Source organism: Chlorocebus sabaeus, chromosome 11, assembly GCF_047675955.1.
Source record: "Chlorocebus sabaeus isolate Y175 chromosome 11, mChlSab1.0.hap1, whole genome shotgun sequence".
NCBI lineage: Eukaryota > Metazoa > Chordata > Mammalia > Primates > Cercopithecidae > Chlorocebus > Chlorocebus sabaeus.
Window position 1 is genome coordinate 1,132,072 of NC_132914.1, and position 18,639 is coordinate 1,150,710.

At 46.7% G+C, this 18,639-nt stretch overlaps 1 protein-coding gene across 7 annotated transcripts in view; it reads right to left on the minus strand.

Annotated features, from left to right (window-relative positions):
* Positions 1–15,826, minus strand: part of RAD52 (RAD52 homolog, DNA repair protein) — a 34,684-nt gene extending 18,858 nt beyond the window's left edge. For 2 of the 7 annotated variants that reach the window (XR_005237283.2, XR_012094423.1), the window contains exons 1-3: positions 8,539–8,996; positions 2,476–2,577; positions 914–1,015 (exon numbers count right to left, since the gene is read on the minus strand). Coding sequence is in view for 3 of the 7 variants with exons in the window: in XM_007967148.3 (XP_007965339.2) it covers positions 914–1,015; positions 2,476–2,577; positions 8,539–8,583 (249 nt within the window). In the remaining 4 variants the exon portion in view is untranslated. Of the gene's footprint in view, positions 1–527; positions 823–913; positions 1,016–2,475; positions 2,578–8,538; positions 8,997–11,131; positions 14,315–15,233 lie in introns of those variants that run through there. The other 5 variants (XR_005237282.2, XM_007967148.3, XM_007967150.3 and 2 more) reach the window with 4 other exon arrangements.
* Between the last annotated feature and the right edge of the window lie 2,813 nt (positions 15,827–18,639).

The window sequence follows — 18,639 nt, forward strand, 5'->3', positions numbered from 1 at the left end:
CAGGAGTTCAAGGCTGCAGTGAGCTATGATCATACCACTGCACTCCAGCCTAAGCGACACAGTGAGACCCAGTCTCTCAAAAAAAAATTATTTTTCAAGAAAATTCTCAATGAATTTATTTCAAAAATCTTCTAGATGGTGCCTGCGAGAACTAATGGTCTGTTGGGAGGAGGAACTCACTCAGCAGTTGCTAAAATTCAGTTTGCAAAAAGTATAAATCTCGGTTTGACATATTTTATGGAAGACCAAAAATATTCACAGAAGTTAAAATTAGAAGCAAATGATACGCAATTATTATGTGTCAATCATAAGTTCTTTAAAAAGCGTTTAATTCAAAAAAAAAAAAAGAAGCAAATGGCAAAAGGAACATTTTTTTTTTAATGGTGTAAAGGCTGGGCATGGTGGCCCACACCTGTAATCCCAGCACTTTGAGAGGCTGAGGTGGGAGGATCACTTGAGCCCAGCAGTTGGAGACCAGCCTGGGCAACGTGGCGAGATATCGTCTCTATAGAAAATTAAAAAATTACCCAGGCATGGTGGCACGTGCCTGTAGTCCCAGCTAGTCAGGAAGCTGAGGCAGAAGGATCGCTTGAGTCTGGGGGAGGCTGCAGTGAGCCGAGATGACACCACCGGTCAGACTCCAGCCTGGGTGACAGCAAGACCCTGTCTTTAAAAATTTAAAAAAAAAATGATGTAAAAAATCCTAAGACGGCAGTTACGCAAGTGTCAAGACCATGCCTGGGCCCCTTCAGATGAGAATGAAGTCGGGAACCCATCCCCTCCCAGCGACACTGGGAGGCCTCCAGGAAGTTAACAGGAGCCTTCCGAATCCCTGAGGACCCAGAGAGGGAACTGGCAAGACCATCTGAGTCTGTCTTTGGATGCCTGTTTCCAGGCACAGGAACTCTCCTACCTTCTGGCCTCCTCCAGCCACGCGGCTACTTATGTATTCTGGGCCCAGCCTCTGCCTCAGGGCCTTCTGGATGGCCTGGTACTCTTCTGCTGTGTACTGGCACTGCAACCCCAAAAAAGAAAATTCCATTCACACTTCACCATTCCTCACATCACTGAGTCTCCAGCTTTTTGACCTCAGGACCCCTTTACACTCTTAAAAAGACCCCCCAGAACCTTTGTTTCTGTGGGTTATATTTATCCTATTAGAAATGAAAACTGAGAAACGTTTAAGGCATGCATGCCATCAGGCACCACAGCAGTAGCGTCGCATATCACTCACGCAGCCTCTGAAGACTCCGCCGTTCACTCACGAGAATGAGTGTGAAAGAGGCAAACAGTATTATTATGAAGATAAGTTTGACCTTCTGGACTCTGAATCTGGGTCCCAGGATGACATTTTGAGAATGGCTGCCTCAGCTGCTGCTACCATCCTTATAAAAGTTTCTGAAGCTTAGGAAGCGACAGTGTCCGGCCTCCAGAGCTGCAAATGACGCCAGCACAGGAAGCGCATATGGAAAGGGCACAGGGATAGGAAGACCTGCTTCCATTTGCCCTTTCCAGAGACTGACACCTGCTCCAATGCAACAGTCTCCCGTTCTGCACAAACGGGAACACACGACTGCTTGCTGATTTGGGTTCTGTCCCCCTTGCCCTATTTGGATGAAACGAATACTCACAACTCTCTGGTAAAAACAAAGATGGAGTTTGGGTGGACAAAGCAAGAAACTTTTCTATGCACACAATGTCCCTACAAGGAATACGACCCCCAGGAACTTTCCATGCCTCCAAAAAAGACAAGGAGCCAGGCGCGGTGGCTCATGCCTGTAATCTCAGCATTTAGGAGGCCGAGGCGGGCGGATCACGAGGTCAGGAGTTCAAGACCACCCTGGCCAACACGGTTAAACCCCATCTCTACTAAAAATACAAAAATTAGCTGGGCGTGGTGGCGCATGCCTGTAATCCCAGCTACTTGGGAGGCCGAGGCAGGAGAATTGACTGAATCCAGGGGGTGGAGGCTGCAATGAGCTGAGATCGCACCACTGCACTGCAGCCTGGGTGACAAAGCAAGACTCAGCCTCGAAAAAGAAGAAATAGAACTGGGTGGCATGCATATAGGGGCAATGGGAAATAGGGAGATTTTCACATAGTTTCATTTTGAATTTGATGTTATACAAATGTTATCTACCTCCCCAAAAAAATAAATTTAAATCTAAATCTAATCCCCAGTACTATCAGTCTTTTGATAGCTAACGTTCCAAAATGCCCTCCAGAGTTCACAAAAGACCCCCAAAAAACGCATCTAAAGGAAAAACCAGTAACAACAAATAGCTCCCACACGTACTGTGTAAACGCACTACGTACCGCCCACACACGTACTGTGTAAACGCACTACGTACCGCCCACACACGTACTGTGTAAACGTACTATGTACTGCCCACACATGTACTACGACGTTCTACAAACTGCCGTGCCCTAACTTTACTCAACCTCAACCCTCCCAGGCATGAAGGAACCAGTTACCTGTCCAAAGCACAACACCGCGCCACTGCCCGCAGCAGGATGGCTTCCACGTCCTCCAAGAATTGCTTCCTCAGTCCCAGACATCTTGACTCCGGTTGACCTCTATAGAAATAAAAGGGGGAGGGTGGGAAACAACAACAACCCTCAAAGAATGTTTAAAGTAAAAGGTAAGAGCCTCTACTGAAAAATCACATCCTTATGCAGCCGGGCACAGTAGCTCACTGTGATCCCAGCACTTTAGGAGGCTGAGGCGGGCGGATCACAAGGTCAGGAGATGGAAACTATCCTGGCTAACATGGTGAAACCCCGTCTCTACTAAAAATACACAAAAATTAGCCAGGCGTGGTGGCGGCGCCTGTGGTCCCAGGTACTCAGGAGGTTGAGGCAAAGAATTGCTTGAACTCAGGAGGCGGAGCTTGCAGTGAGCTGGTGACAGAGCGAGACTCCTTCAGACTGCGCCCGGCCAATGGTGGTGCTATTAAAGGTGATTTTTACAATAAGAATATATTACATTTATAACTATAAAATCAGGCCAGGCGCGGTGGCTCACGCCTGTAATCCCAGCACTTTGGGAGGCCTAGGCGGGTGGATCACCTGAGGTCAGGAGTTCGAGACCAGCCTGGTCAACACGGTGAAACCCCACCTCTACTAAAAATACAAAAATTATCTGGGCTTGGTGATGCACCCCTGTAATCCCAGCTACTAGGGAGGCTGAGGCAGAATCGCTTGAGCCCAGGAGGCAGAGGTCACAGTGAGCCGAGATCACGCCACAGCACTCCAGCCTGGGCAACAGAATGAGACTCCATACTCCATCTCAAAAAAAATTATACTAATAAATAAAGAGCAACTTGTTCTACTTTTATAAATAACTTAAAACACTCAGCCAGGTCGGGTACAGTGGCTCACATCCGTAATCCCAGAACTTTGGGAGGCTGAAGTGGGCAGATCACCTGAGGTCAGGAGTTGAAGACCAGCCTGGTCAACATGATGAAACCCCGTCTGTACTAAAAATACAAAAATTAGCCAGACACAGTGGCACGTGCCTGTAGTACCAGCTACTCGGGGGGCTGAGGCTGGAGAATCGCCTGAACGCGGGAGGCGGAGGTTGCAGTGAGCCGAGATCACGCCACTGCATTCCAGTCTGGGCGATGGAGCAAGACTCTCTCTCAAAAAAAAAAAAAAAAAAAAAAACTTCAGCCTTTTATTGAAGGACAATCTTGTCTTTGTCCATAATGTAAACATGAAATATTTTTTGCCTTTTTTGCTCTTTTACTTTGAAAAAGATGCCTACTGTTCTGCTTTCCTTCCTAAAACTGTCTACAATGGTTTTCCCATTATAAAAGTAAAAAAAAAAAAAAAATTTAAGAGACAAGGTCTTGCTCTGTTACCCAGCTGGAATGCAGTGGTGTAATCATAGCTTAATGTAACCTTGACCTCCAGGGCTCAGGTGATCCTCCCTCTGCAGCCTCCCGAGTAGAAAGGACTACAGGTGAGTGCTATCATGCCTGGCTAATTTTTTTTAATTTTTTTTAGAGATGACTGTCTCACTCTGTCGCCCAGGTTGGTCTTGAACTCCTGGGCTCAAGCAATCCCCCTGCCTTGGCCTCACAAAATGCTGAGATTAAAGGCATGAGCCACCGTGCCCAGTCTCCATTATAAAATTAAAATATCTTTATTGTAGAAAGGTTTAAATACGTATCAGAGAATATGGAAGTAAAATTCAGCTGGATCTCACCAAGAGATAGCTGTTGGCTTTTTGTATATGTGATTGTGTTTGTCTGTGTTTTTTATATGTGCATATTTGTTAAACAAAGGTAGAATCCAAACGCATTAGGCTTATCTTACGCAACACCTCAAATCTTCTTCGCCTTGTGTGTCCTTGAGGCCCTTGGTCACTTTTTCCACCCCAGCTGTCACTGGGCTGATCAAACACGTCTGGGTTATGACCAACTGCCCACAGGTACAACCCATGGTCCCTTACCTCCTGCTCACACTGGCTGCCTATCACTTCCCACCCTTGGATTGCCCCTTGCCTTGGAGGTGTGAGGGCCTGTGGGACCTACCTGGTACCCACACATGCACAGCCCAGAAGTCTGTGGGAATTAATCTGCCATGAAGCAAACCTTTTTCCAATGAGATACAGAAGCTGAGGGGTCCGTCCATCCTTCCTTCAGATGGATTGCCCCAGAATGCAGTTATTTATACATCCTCCTGGGAAACGGCTTTAGGAGAACAAGCAACCAACCATACTTGCATCAAGGGTGGCCAACTTCAAAACGCACCCTTGAACTGACTTAATCTTCCTTCTCCCTTCACTCATCTTTCCCCTACCTCTGCTTCCTGAAAGTACACTTCTTGAAAAAATAATAGCACATATGCTCTTGCCTCAAGCTGTAGGTTCTCTAGGTTCTAGGGTACAGGTACAGCAGACACTACGAATGCTCTATTAATCATCCCTTCAGCTTTTTGTTTTGTTTTGTTTTGAGACAGTCTCGCTCTGTCGCCCAGGCTGGAGTGCAGTGGCGCAATCTAGGCTCACTGCAACCTCCACCTCCCAGATTCAAGCAATTCTCCTACCTCAGACTCCTGAGTAGCTGGGATTACAGGCGTCCACCACCACACCTGGCTAAGTTTTGTATTTTTAGTAGAGATGCGGTTTCCCCATGTTGACCAGGCTGCTCTCGAACTTCTGACCTCAGGTGATCCACCCACCTCAGCCTCCCAAAGTGCTGGGATTACAGGTGTGAGCCACTGTGCCCGGCCATCCCTTCAGCTCTTACCACAATAGTGCACCCTAGTCTGACTTCCAAATGCCATCTGCATCTTGTTACCTGAGAGCTTTCTTTAGTATCTAGACTACTTTGCACCTGTTTATGGCAAGCTGGAAGCACCAGAAAATTGAACCACCCAGGCAGCAGCCCTCAAATGGTGCCTGACTGGTGTTGAAATACCCTCAAGTTCTCACCCCTCTGTGGGACACCACCAAGCTGCGAGCTTCCCCAGTGGAATTAGGGTGGGTTGCTACCAGTGGCAACAGGCTTCATAACTCACCTTTAGTTGTCAAGCTTTCCTTTCCTGTCTCCCTTCCCCTCTCCTGTCTCCCTTGCCCCTCTACTGTGTAAAGGACTAATCTCCAAATAAACTACTTGGGAATAAAAAGGAGGGCGGCAAAAGATACCTTTACAATGTAAAAGCTGGGAGTTACCACCTTAATCATTAAGTAATCGAACTTAATGTCACCAATTATAGTCACATCATGTGCTTCCTGATGGATGCACTAAGAAGGTCACATCACTTAGGTAGTATTTCTACCAATCTAATCATGAGGAAATAATCAAACAAGTTGAAATCTATAAAGCAACTGGCCTGGACTCTCCAAAGCATCACTGTCTCAAAAAACAAAACAAAATAGAAGGGCTGGTGAACTCTTCTATATTAAAAGAAGTTTAAGGCCAGATGTGGTGGCCCACACCTGTAATCCCAGCACTTTGGGAGGCCAAGGCGGGTGGATCATCTGAGCTCAGGAGGTCAAGACCAGCCTAGCCAAAATGGTAAAAATCCCGTCTCTACTAAAAATATAAAAATTAGCTAGGCGTGGTGGTGCACACCTGTAGTCCCAGCGACTCATGAGGCTGAGGCAGGAGAATCACTGGAACCCAGCAGGTGGAGGCTACAGAGAGCCAAGATCGTGCCACTGAACTCCAGTCTGGGTAACGGAGCAAGACTCCATCTCAGAAAATAAATAAATAAAGGCTTAAGACACATGAAAACCAAATGCACTGTGTAATCTTCAAAGAAACTTTGGATCAGGGATAAAGAAAAGCCACAAAGAATATTATTAGGACAATGGGGGAAATCTGATGATGAATATGAGACTGCAGCCACAACCTCCTGGGCTTTGTACAAACCTGCTGGGTTTGTATTTTTAATCTCTACTAAAAATACAAAAATTAGCTGGGTGTGGTGGCAGGTGCCTCTATCCCAGCTACTTAGGAGGCTGAGATAGGAGAATCACTTGAACCCGGGAAGTGGAGGTAGCAGTGGGTGGAGATTGCGCCACTGCACTCCAGCCTGGCGACAGAGTGAGACTCAGCCTCAAATAAAAAAAAAAAAAAGAAAAAAGAAAGGGTACCCTCTGAAAACTGTGCTGTGAAACACACAACAGAAAATTTAAAAGCCAAAGGACATACAACCGTCTCCCCCACAAAAAAGCCTTCCATTAGAATTAGAAGCCATACTGTACTACACCTACAAAAGATGAGGAACTACTCTTGAAGTAGGACTCTCAAAAATCATCCTGAATGATTATCACTCCTGCTCACCAAATGCAAACTTCGAGGAAAAAAAGACTGAAAAGAGTGAAAGAACCCCAGGTTCCTGTGGGCTAATACCAAAATGTCTAACTCACATATAACTGAAGTCCCAGAAGAAGTGAAAGAGAATGGAACAGAAGAAAATTTTTTTTTTTTTTTTTTTTTTTTGAGACAAGTCTGGCTCTGTCGCCCGGGCTGGGGTGCAGTGGCCAGATCTCAGCTCACTGCAAGCTCCGCCTCCTGGGTTCACGCCATTCTCCTGCCTCAGCCTCCCGAGTAGTTGGGACTACAGGCGCCTGCCACCTCGCCCGGCTAGTTTTTTGTATTTTTTAGTAGAGACGGGGTTTCACCGTGTTAGCCAGGATGGTCTCGATCTCCTGACCTCGTGATCCACCCGTCTCAGCCTCCCAAAGTGCTGGGATTACAGGCTTGAGCCACCGCGCCCGGCCAGAAGAAATATTTTTAAAACTAATAGCTCCAAATTTTCCAAACTGGCTGACAGACATAAATTTACAGATTTAAGCAGCTCTGCAAATCTCAAGGATAAATCTAAGGATAAATACAAATAAAATGATGCCTAGATACACCACAGGCAAACTGCTAAAAAACAAACATAAAGAGAAAATCTTGAAAGCAGGCAGAGAGTAATAACACATTTCATACGGAGTAATGAATGATGCAAATGATGGCTCCATTTTACAATAAAGGTAAGAAACATATCTAGAAATAAATTTAACAAAATATGTGTATGACTTCTGAATTGAAAACTATAAAACAGAATTAAAAAGAAATTTTTTTTGAGACCGAGTTTTGCTCTTGTTGCCCAGGCTGGAGTGCAATGGCATGATCTCAGCTCACTGCAACCTCTGCCTCCTGGGTTCAAACGATTCTCCTGTCTCAGCCTCCCAAGTAGCTGGGATTACAGGAATGCACCACCACACCCAGCTAATTTTGTATTTTTCGTAGAGAAGGGGTTTCTCCATGTTGCTCAGGCTGGTCTCGAACTCCCTACCTCAGGTGATCCGCCTGCCTCGGCCTCCCAAAGTGCTGGGATTACAGGTGTGAGCCACCACACCTGGCCCGAAATTTTTATTTTTATTATTATTATTTTTTGAGACAGAGTTTTGCTCTTGCTGCCCAGGCTGGAGTGCAATGGCAGTATCTCGGCTCACTGCAACCTCCACCTCCTGAGCAAGTTGAAGCGATTCTGTCGCCTCAGCCTCCCAACTAGCTGGGACTATAGGCGCCTGCCACCACACCTGGCTAAGTTTTGCATTTTTAGTACAGAGGGGGTTTCACCATGTTGGCCAGGCTGGTCTCGAACTGACCTCAGGTGATCCGCCCGTCTCAGGCTCCTGAAGTGCTGGTATTACAGGCGTGAGCCACTGCGCCCAGCCTAAAAATAAATTTTAAAAGGCCTAAATAAGAAGGAAAATGCACCAAGTTCATATATTTGAAGACTCAATACTGTTTAGGTATCATTTCTTTCCAAATTGATTCATAGGTTCAATGCAATCCCAATCACAATTTTACCAAATTTTTCTGTGGAAACTGGTAAGATAATTCTAATATTTACAATGGAAATGCAGAGGACTTAGAATATTCACATCAAGCTTGAAAAATAACAACAAAATTGGAGGACCTACAACGACAAGACTTCAAGACTTACTAAAGCTACAGTAATTAAAAGTGCGGTACTAACATAAGGATTGAACAATGGAACTGAAAAGGGAGCGCAGGAATCAATTACCATTTGTACAGTCATCTTAATTTCAAAAATGCAATACCATAGCATTTTCAACAATTGGTGCTGGAACGACTGGATATCTATACGGAAAAAAAATTAATATTTAATTATATCTCACACCATTCACATAAACTAGAGATGGATAGGCCTAAACATAAAACTAAAACTATAACATTTATAGGCCGAGCATGGTGGCTCACGCCTGTAATCCCAGCATGTTGGGAGGCCGAGATGGGCGGATCACGAGGTCAAGAGTTCAAGACCAACCTGGCCAACATGATGAAATCCTGTCTCTACTAAAAATACAAAAATTAGCTGGGTGTGGTGGCAGGCATCTGTAATCCCAGCTACTCAGGAGGCTAAGGCAGGAGAATCACTTGAACCTGGGAGGCAGACGTTGCAGTGAGCTGAGACCGCATCACCGCACCCCCACCTGGATGACAGAGTAAGACTCCGTCTCAAAAAAAAAAAAAAAAAAAAAAAAAATTACAGAAGAAAACATGAAAGATTATCTTCACAGTCTGAAGGTAGTCAAGATTTCTTAGGACTCAGAAAGCAATAACTATAAAAGAAAATATAAGAGAAAACTGATTACATCAAAATGTAAAACTTCTGTTCATCACACAACTCTAAGAAAATGAATAGGCAAGCAGACAGAGGATAGGTAACTAGGATATAAAAGTTATATAAATAACGCCTACAACTCAATAAAAAGACACATACCCAATTTAAAATGGTCAAAAGATTTGAGCAGGCACTTCGCAATGTATTATACATCGTCATCAGCACAGGAAAAAGTGCTCAACACCATGAGTGACTGAGGACTAAAATTAAGACCATGACACGCCACACCCATCAGAATAACCAAAAAGACTGACAACACCAAATGTTGGCAAGGACACAAAGCAACTGGAACTCTCATACACTGTTGGCAGGAAACAGGCTGATAACCACTCAGCTGTTAACGCACACTACTCTTCATGAAAAAGAAAGGACTCCTCCAAGGACTGAGCCACAGGCCCAGGGAGTAGAGCAGCAGAGGCCCAATCCCAGGCCTTGAGCCCTACTGGTTTTTTGAGACGAAGTCTTGTTCAGTCTCCCAGGCTGGAGTGCAGTGGCACAATCTCGGCTCACTGCAATCTCCGTCTCCCAGATTCAAGCAATTCTCCAGCCTCAGCCTCCCAAGTAACTGGGACTACAGGTACGCGCCATCATGCCCAGCTAATTCTGATTCTTGTATTTTTAGTAGAGATGGGGTTTCACTATGTTGTGCAGGCTGGTCTCGAACTCCTGAGCTCAAGTGATCCACCCGCCTCGGCCTCCCAAAGTGCCAGGATTACAGGCGTGAGTCACCGCACCCAGCCTATTGGTTCTTTATAGATCTTGAATATCAGTCTTTTGTCAAATAGGTCCCTGTGCTTCCCCATTCATTTTCTTACAGTAGTCTGTGATTACATTTTGACATAATCAATCATATTTATCTTTGTGTGTGTGTGTGTTTGCTTTTTTAAGTGACTCTATGGCATCCTGAGCCCTAAGAAACCTTTGCACACACTCAGGTCATGGAGATATTCTTCTCATCTTCTTCTAAAAGCCTCACGGTTTTCTAATTTTGGAAATAGGTCTAGGCAGGGTGTGCTGGGTGCAGTTGCTCACACCTGTAATCCCAGCACTTTGGGAGGCTGAGGCAGGTGGATTGCATGAGGTGAGGAGTTCAAGACCAGCCTGGCCAACATCGTGAAATTCCATCTCTACAAACAACACAAAAATTAGCTGGTCCTGGTGACATGTTCCCGTAGTCCTAGCTACTAAGGGGGATGAGATGGAAGGCTTGCTTCAGCCTGGAAGGTGGAGGCTGCAGTGAGCTGAGATCACTCCACTGCACTCCAGCCTGGGTGAGAGAATAAGACTCTGTCTCAAAAAAAAGAAAGAAATTAGGCCAGGTGCAATAGAAAGAAATTAGGCATGGTACAGTGGCTCAAGCCTGTAATCCCAACACTTTGGGAGGCCGAGGCAAGCAGATCACCTGAGGTAGGGAGTTCAAGACCAGCCTGACCAACATGGAGAAACCTCGTCTCTACAAAAAATATAAAATTAGCCGGGTGTGGTGGTGCATGCCTGTAATCCCAGCTACTTGGGAGGCTGAGGCAGGAGAATCGCTTGAACCTGGGAGGCAGAGGTTGCGGTGAGCTGAGATCGCACCGTTGCACTCCAGCCTGGGCAACAAGAGTGAAATTTTGTCTCAAAAAAAAAAAAAAAAAAAAAAAGGAAGAAAGAAAGAAATTAAGTAGCCAGGAGCAGTGGCTCACACCTGTAATCCCAGCACTTGAGGCTGAAGTGGAAGGATCGCTTGAGGCTCAGGAGTTCAAGACAAGCATAGGGAACATAGCTGTCTCTACAAGCAATAAAACATTAGTCAGGCGTGGCGGAGCATGCCTGTAGTCCCAGCTACTCAGGAAGCTGTGGAAGGATCACCTGAGTGGGGGCGAGGAGGGGGTCAAGGCTGTAGTGAGCCATGATCACACCACTACACTCCAGCCTGGGCAACACAGGAAGATTCTGTCTCAAAAAAGAAAGAAAGAAATTAAATACATACCTGTCACATGATCCCAAAATTCTGATAGGTATTTTCCCAGAGGAAGTAAAAACATGATCCAAAAAAAAAAAAAGTTGGGGTAGAAGGGAGAGCGCCTGGACTAGGATACTGGCTATGGCAAGAAATCACGAATTCAAGATATTAAAAAGGTAAAGACTGGCAAAGATATTTTATTCTTCTCCATTTCCTTATCACCTAAAAGCATTTCTTTTTTTTTTTTTTCCTTCCGAAGAGTCTCACTCTGTTGCCCGAGCTCCAGTGCAAATGGCACGATCTCGGCTCACAAAAGCATTTCTTATTCTATGTGGAGGGCTGAAGAGCGCGTTCAGGTGGACCCTGGATATAAAGTACAAGAGGGAGATGTGATAAGGAGATGGGTGAGATTCTGACTGTGAAGGTCAAGAACGGCTCGATGAACAAGACTGGAGCAAGTTTCTTCTATTTTCATTTATGAACACAATGCTATGTTCATGGTACTTTAAAAAAATTGGCAGAAGTAGAAAGAAATGGCCAGGCACGGTGGCTCACATCTGTCATCTCAGCACTTTGGGAGGCCAACGCAGGCAGATCACCTGAGGTCAGGTGTTCAAGACCAGCCTGGCTAACATGGTGAAACTCCGTCACTACTAAAAATACAAAAATTAGCCAGGCATGGTGGCGGGAGCATGTAACCCCAGCTACTTGGGAGGCTGAGGCAGGAGAATCGCTTCAACCTGGGAGACAGAGGTTGCAGTGAGCCGAGATCACACCACTGCACTCCAGCCTGGGCTATAAGAGTGAAACTCCGTCTCAAAAAAGAAAAAAAAAGAAAAAAAAACCTGTGGGAACACAGGATTAATTCCGTCACACTACGATCATTTCTCTACACTCCCACACTCAGCCATTAGAGAACTGCGGGGCCATACGCTTATCACTGAATCCCCAACACTCAGCACAGTCCCCACCCAGCACAGAGTATGAAGAGCACTTTAGCCTTATTTTAGCTTCTCTCCACATCAAAACTGCCAGTTCAGTATTAAAAATGAGTGCCTTGAGTGAAGAAATGTTAAAAGCTGCAGAGATGGAAAAATATCGACCAGGCTTTCTGCCCTTGAACCAGTGCTGAGACAATCATCATTATTCAGGGTAGTTATGTCCTTTAACGGTATCATCAACACTGAACTAGCAAATACTGAGCCACTGCTCCTAGGGGAAACACAGGGTTACTCAACAGGCATAACCTTGTTTTATGTGTGCTTCTGTTTAAAGACATCTTATTTAATATATATTGTGATGCATAACACTGAACTCACAGCCGACAACAAAAGTGGTGCCTGAACAAAGCTAATCTAAAAGCTTATCTTTTCTCTATAAGATACATCACAGCCTTCAACTTGGAAATGCTAGATAGCACTTCTACTCTTAGAGGCCATTGTAAACAGCAAAATCACCAAAAGCACAAAAATTTTTTAAAAACTGGCACTACGTATACAGCCAAAATAACACTTATGCATAGTCTTAGAGCTGAAACAGGAAGGCAGAGTGTCACCTTATCTGAACACAGCTGGGAAAGCGTACAGTGGGCGACTCAAAATTTTTCACAACTATCCTCCCCCACAGCTAGCTCAGTTACCTTTTTCATATACTCATCTCCAACTATACTGTTTATACAAGATAACACGTTTTGGTGTACATTACATAACAGCAACCTCTGATGGTTTCTGCCTCCCTGAGAAGACCAGCACACAAACATTTCTCTGCTTGATACCACTATAATTAACGGCCTGATAAGTGTTGAACTGAGAACAGACGACTTTAAAAACCACTCAGAGAGGGGCACGGTGGCTCACGCCTGTAATCCCAGCATTTTGGGAGGCCAAGGCGAGAAGATCAACTGAGGTGTGAATTCGAGACCAGCGTAACCCACACAGAGAAACCCCTTCTCTACTAAAACTACAAAATTAGCCGGGTCTGGTGGCGCACACCTGTAATCCCAGTTACTCGGGAGGCTGAGGCTGGAGAATCGCTTGAACCTGGGAGGCAGAGGTGGCAGTGAGTCAAGATCACACCATTGCACTCAGGCCTGGGCAACAAGAGTGAAACTCAGTCCCCCAAAAAACAACAGAAAAACAAAAAACAAAACTCCCGCCCAGGCGCGGTGGCTCACGCCTGTAATGCCAGCACTTTGGGAGGCCGAGGCGGGTGTATCACCTGAGGTCAGGAGTTCGAGACCAGCCTGGCCAACATGGTGAAACCCCGTCTCTACTAAAAATACCAAAAATTAGTCGGGTGTAGTGGCCCGCGCCTGTCAGCCCAGCCACTGAGGAGGCTGAGATAGGAGAGTCGTTTGAACCCGGGAGGCGGAGGCTGCAGTGCGCCGAGATCCGCCATTGCACTCCACCCTGGGCAACCAGAGTGAAACTCCATCTCAAAGAAAAAAAGAAACTCCCCTAAACAATACCAGACCTGAGACCACTGAATTGCCTGACCCAATCCAAGAGTTAAACGCTAGTTTCCAAAAACTAAAGTTTTAAATGTCTGTGCCTCAGCCTGCGAGTTCTGTGGAGGACTAGACCTAGAAAGCCTAGAAAGCCACCAATATCCATCCAATCATGGAGAAACAAAATGTGGTATATCTACACAATAAATAATTCAGTTATCTAAAACATGAAGTTGATACATGCTACATACAACGTAGATCAACTTTGAATCACTGTATTAAGTGAAATAAACCAAACAAAAGAACAAATAGTGTATAATACAGTACTGAGAATAAGGAAATCCACAGATCAGTGCTGCTGGGAGGAGGAGGAAATAATGGGTGTCTGCTAATGGGTTTCAGGGTTTCTTTTAGGGATGATAAAAATGTTCTGGAATTAGACAATGGTGGTGGTTGCACAATCCTGTGAATATACTAAAGCCACTGAATTGCACACTTTAAAAGGGTGAATTTAGACTGGACGTGGTGGCTCACACCTGTAATCCCTGCACTTTGGAAGGGCGAGGAGTTGAGACAAGCCTAGCCAACCTGGTGAAAAATACAAAAATTAGATGGGTGTGTTGGCGTGTGCCTGTAATTCCAGCTACTCGGGAGGCTGAAGCAAAAGAATCGCTTGAACCCAGGAGGCGGAGGTTGCAGTGAGCCGAGACGGCGCCACTGTACTCCAGCCTGGGCAACAGAGTGAGACTACGTCTCCATTTTTTTAAAAAAAAAGGGGGTGAATTTAATTGTATGTGAATTATATTTCAACTTTTTTTTTTTTTTTTGAGATGGAGTCTCTCGCCCTGTCCCCCGGCTGGAGTGCAGTGGTGCCATCTCGGCTCACCGGTGCCTCCCGGGTTCAAGCGAGTCTCACGCCTCCGCCTCCCGAGTAGCGGGGATGACAGGCGCCCGCCACCAGGCCTGCCTATTCTTGTATTCTTACTAGAGACGGGGTTTCGCTATGGTAGCCAGGCTGGTCCAGAACTCCTGGCCTCAAGCGATGCTCCCGTCCGCCTTCCAAAGTTCGGGGACTACAGGTGAGACACCGCGCCAGACCTCATCTCAATCTGGTAACAAGGCTCAATACTCAGCTGAACTGAGCGTCAAATTTTTATTTTTATTTTTTTTCCCCGTGACAGGTCTCGCTCTGTCGCCCGGGATGCAGTGCCGTGGTGCCGGTGCGATCTCGGCTCACCACAGGCTCGACCTCCCGGAAACACGTGGGCAGGCCGCCGCCACGCCCGCGTCAAATTCCTTTTAAATCAGTCATCTCTTCCCAGCGTCCCCCGCTCCCTGCAACTCAACTTCGTTTGGCTGTTAACACCGACTTCAGCTTCCCCCGCCCGTCTCCGGGTAGCGTCTCCAGGGACGCGCCACCACGGACTCCCGGCTGTCCCGGCTGTGCGCACCGCCGTGGGGTCCCAGCGCGCCGGTGCCAGCTTTCCCGTACCCCGCCTTCCTGCCCATCTCTCGGGAAGCCCCGGTACTGAGCCCCTCACTGCGCCGGTGAACTAGACAGGCCTCCGGACTCAGCACCTCTGCGCTGAGACCTCAGGGTCAGCTCCACCGCGGCCCCAGGTTCTCACGCTCCACACCCACGGCTAGAACCACCCGGGGAAGCCGCTCTCCTCCCCCACTTACGCGCCTCCGGCCGCGCGCGGTGCACGCAGGGAGCTCGATCTAGGCTACGGACAAGGGGAAGAGCGCTTAGATGGAGGCTGCGCAGAGGAGAATGGGAAGGGTGTGCGAGGGTCTCTGGGAAGAAGGTCCGAACCCACGCCAGCGCCGGACGGCAAAAAAAAAAAAAACAGATCGGAGGAGGAACCGTAAATCAAGTAGGAGGGGAAAAGAGCCGCAAAGCCGTCTGCGGCAGCCGTAAAGCAACCTGGAGGCGCGGTGCTGGCGTCTACGTGCTGAGCCGCCCGACCTGCCCCTTCCCGGCGCGCGCTCTGCCTCCTACTTCCCTCCAGCTTCCCTCGGTCCGCGGCCGTCGGATCTCTGCTGCCCCCTGGTGGGCTCGGGGGTGTCGTCAGGCCTTCAGGGGCTAGTTAGGCCGGCGTGGTTCCCACTTCACATGCCCGACGCCCACTGGGATGCGGGGCCCACCCGTGCACAACTGGGAAGATCTTAGGCAGAACGGTTGTCGGAGACGTGCCCAGGTTCCGCCCGGGCCGAGGCAGCGGGGGACCGGGTGGTTCCGGAGGCCTCTCACCACCGCCGCGCACAGCCAGCCGTCACCGGATGGCGCCTTCGGTTAGCGACGACTGCGGGGAAATGGAGGAGTGCGGCTCGGCGAGGTCCTCTCGAGAATGCCCCTGGGGCCGGCGCGGCGGCTCAGGCCTGTAATCCCCGCACTTTGGGAGGCCGGGGCGGGCGGATCATGAGGTCAGGAGTTCGAGACCAGCCTGGTCAACGTGGAGAAACCCCCGTCTCTACTAAAAATACAAAAAATAAACCGAGCGTGGTGGCGGCGCCTGTAGTCCCAGCTCCTCGGGAGGCTGAGGCCGGAGAATCGCTTGAACCCGGGAGGCGGAGGTTGCGCTGAGCCGAGATCGCGCCACTGCCCTCCAGCCTGGGCGACAGATGGATGGATAGATAAGATAGATGATTGATTGATTGATTGATAGTCCAACCTCAGAAAGGAAAAGGGCCTTCTATGTATAAAAATTGAGCAATAAATCATAAAGTAAATGGATAAATGTAACTACCGACATAAAACTTTTTAAACTTATGTTAAAAAAAAATAATTTTTTTTTTTTTTTTTTTTTTTTTTTGGAGATAGGGTCTCACTCTGCTGCCCAGGCTGGAATGCAGTGGCATGATCATAGCTCACTGCACCCTTGAACTTCTGGGCTTAAGGGATGCTCCTGGCCGGGCGCAGTGGCTCAAACGCCTGTAATCCCTGCACTTTGGGAGGCCGAGGCGGGCGGATCACGAGGTCAGGAGATCGAGACCATCCTGGCTAACACGGTGAAACCCCGTCTCCACTAAAATACAAAAAATTAGCCGGGTGCGGTGGCAGGCACCTGTAGTCCCAGCTACTCGGGAGGCTGAGGCAGGAGAATGGCGCGAACCCGGGAGGCGGAGCTTGCAGTGAGCCGAGATGGTGCCACTGCACTCCAGCCTGGGCAACAGAGTGAAGACTCCGCCTCAAAAAAAAAAAAAAAAAAAAGGGATGCTCCTGCCTCAGCCTCCTAAGTAGGTGGAACCACAGGCCCGTGTCACTGTGCCCAGATTTTTCTTTTTTTTTGTAGATACGGAGTCATGCTTTGTCACCCATTCTAACAAAACTTTAAACAAGAAGAAAGGTAAATATTATTACCATATATGGTAAGAGAGTTCATATATTAACTTCAAAGAAAAATAAATGAAATGAGTGAATATATCACAAAAGGAGAAATACAATAAATATGAGAAAAGGTTTAACTTCAATAAAAGTAATATATATATTAAAACAAGTATAACATTATCATTTCACCGATTAAATTAGGAAATTAAAATGTTTCTTTTTACACAAACATATGAACACATTCTTAATGAATTTTGAAGGTATTGCTTTAGTGTTTTTTATCTTTGCTGCTCTGGGGAAGTCCAATGCCATTCTAATTCCTGTTGCTTTTTATATAACCTGATACTTTGTATGTGAAAAGAATATAATTATACTTTTTTAAGTTTTCATAGTAGATATTTTCATTTAAGAAAGCACTTTGGGAGGCTGAGGCGGGTAGATCACCTGAGGTAGGAGTTCGAGACTAGCCTGGCCAACATGGTGAAACCCCATCTCTACTAAAAATACAAAAATTAGCCGGGAGTAGTGGCAGGGCACCTGTAATCCCAGCTACTCAGGAGGCTGAGGCAGGAGAATTGCTTGAAACCAGGAGGAAGAGGCTGCAGTGAGCTGAGATTGTGGCATTGCACTCAAGCCTGGGTGACGAGAGTGAAACTCCATCTTAAAAAAAAAACAAAACATGAAAAGATAAAATGAATAGAGGCCAGGCGCCATGGCTCATGCCTGTAATCCCACCACTGTGGGAGGCTGAGGTGGGTGGATCACCTGAGGGAAGGATTTCAAGACCAGCCTGGCCAACATGGTGAAACCCCATTTCTACCAAAAATACAAAAATCAGCCAGGCATGGTGGCACACACCTGTAGTCCCAGCTACTCAGGAAGCTGAGGTGTGAGAATCCCTGGAAACCAGGAGGCAGACAGAGGTTGCAATGAGCCGAGATCACGACACTGGACTCCAGCCTGGGCTACAAGTGAGACCCTTTTTCTAAACAAAGAAAAGAAAAAATAAATGGATAACCCAATTACCCTGAGGTGATCATTTACACGTTGTTTACAGGTATGAAAATATCACATGTACCTCAAAAGTATATACAACTATTATATATGTTTTTTGGGGTTCTTTGGAGATAGGGTCTTACTTTGTTGTCCAGGCTGGAGTGCAGTGGCACCATCTTGGCCCAGCGCGACCTTTGCCTCCTGGGTTCAAGAGACTCTGCTGCCTCAGCCTCCCAAGTAGCTGGGATTACAGGTGTGCACTACCATTTCCAGCTAATTTTTGTATTTTTAGTAGAGATAGGGTTTCACCACAATGGCCAGGCTGGTCTCGAACTCCTGACCTCAGGTGATCCTCCCACCTTGGCATACCAAAGTGCTGGGATTACAGGCGTGAGCCACTGTGACCTGCCCTGTATATCAATTTTTTCATTGTGAAAAAATAAATAAATAAATTGTTTCAGTGGCCGCTGAGGTGTCCCTTGCTTCTACTGGTATATGCCTTCAATACTACTGTGCTGACACTTTCTCAAGTTGTCTCACAATGATAGAATTAGCCTTATTGAAACACCTGTATTTATTAAACAACTTCCTTCTAAGATGCTCCAGCTTTTAAAATTATACTTTATCCTGAGCATAATTCTTTGAGACAGAGAGAGGGACAGGTGAAGTCACACCTCACACTTCATAGCAGAGGTATTACTCCACAACCGTAAGCATACTCCTGTGGGTCGCATGAATTCTAAACTCTTCCAATACTGCTAG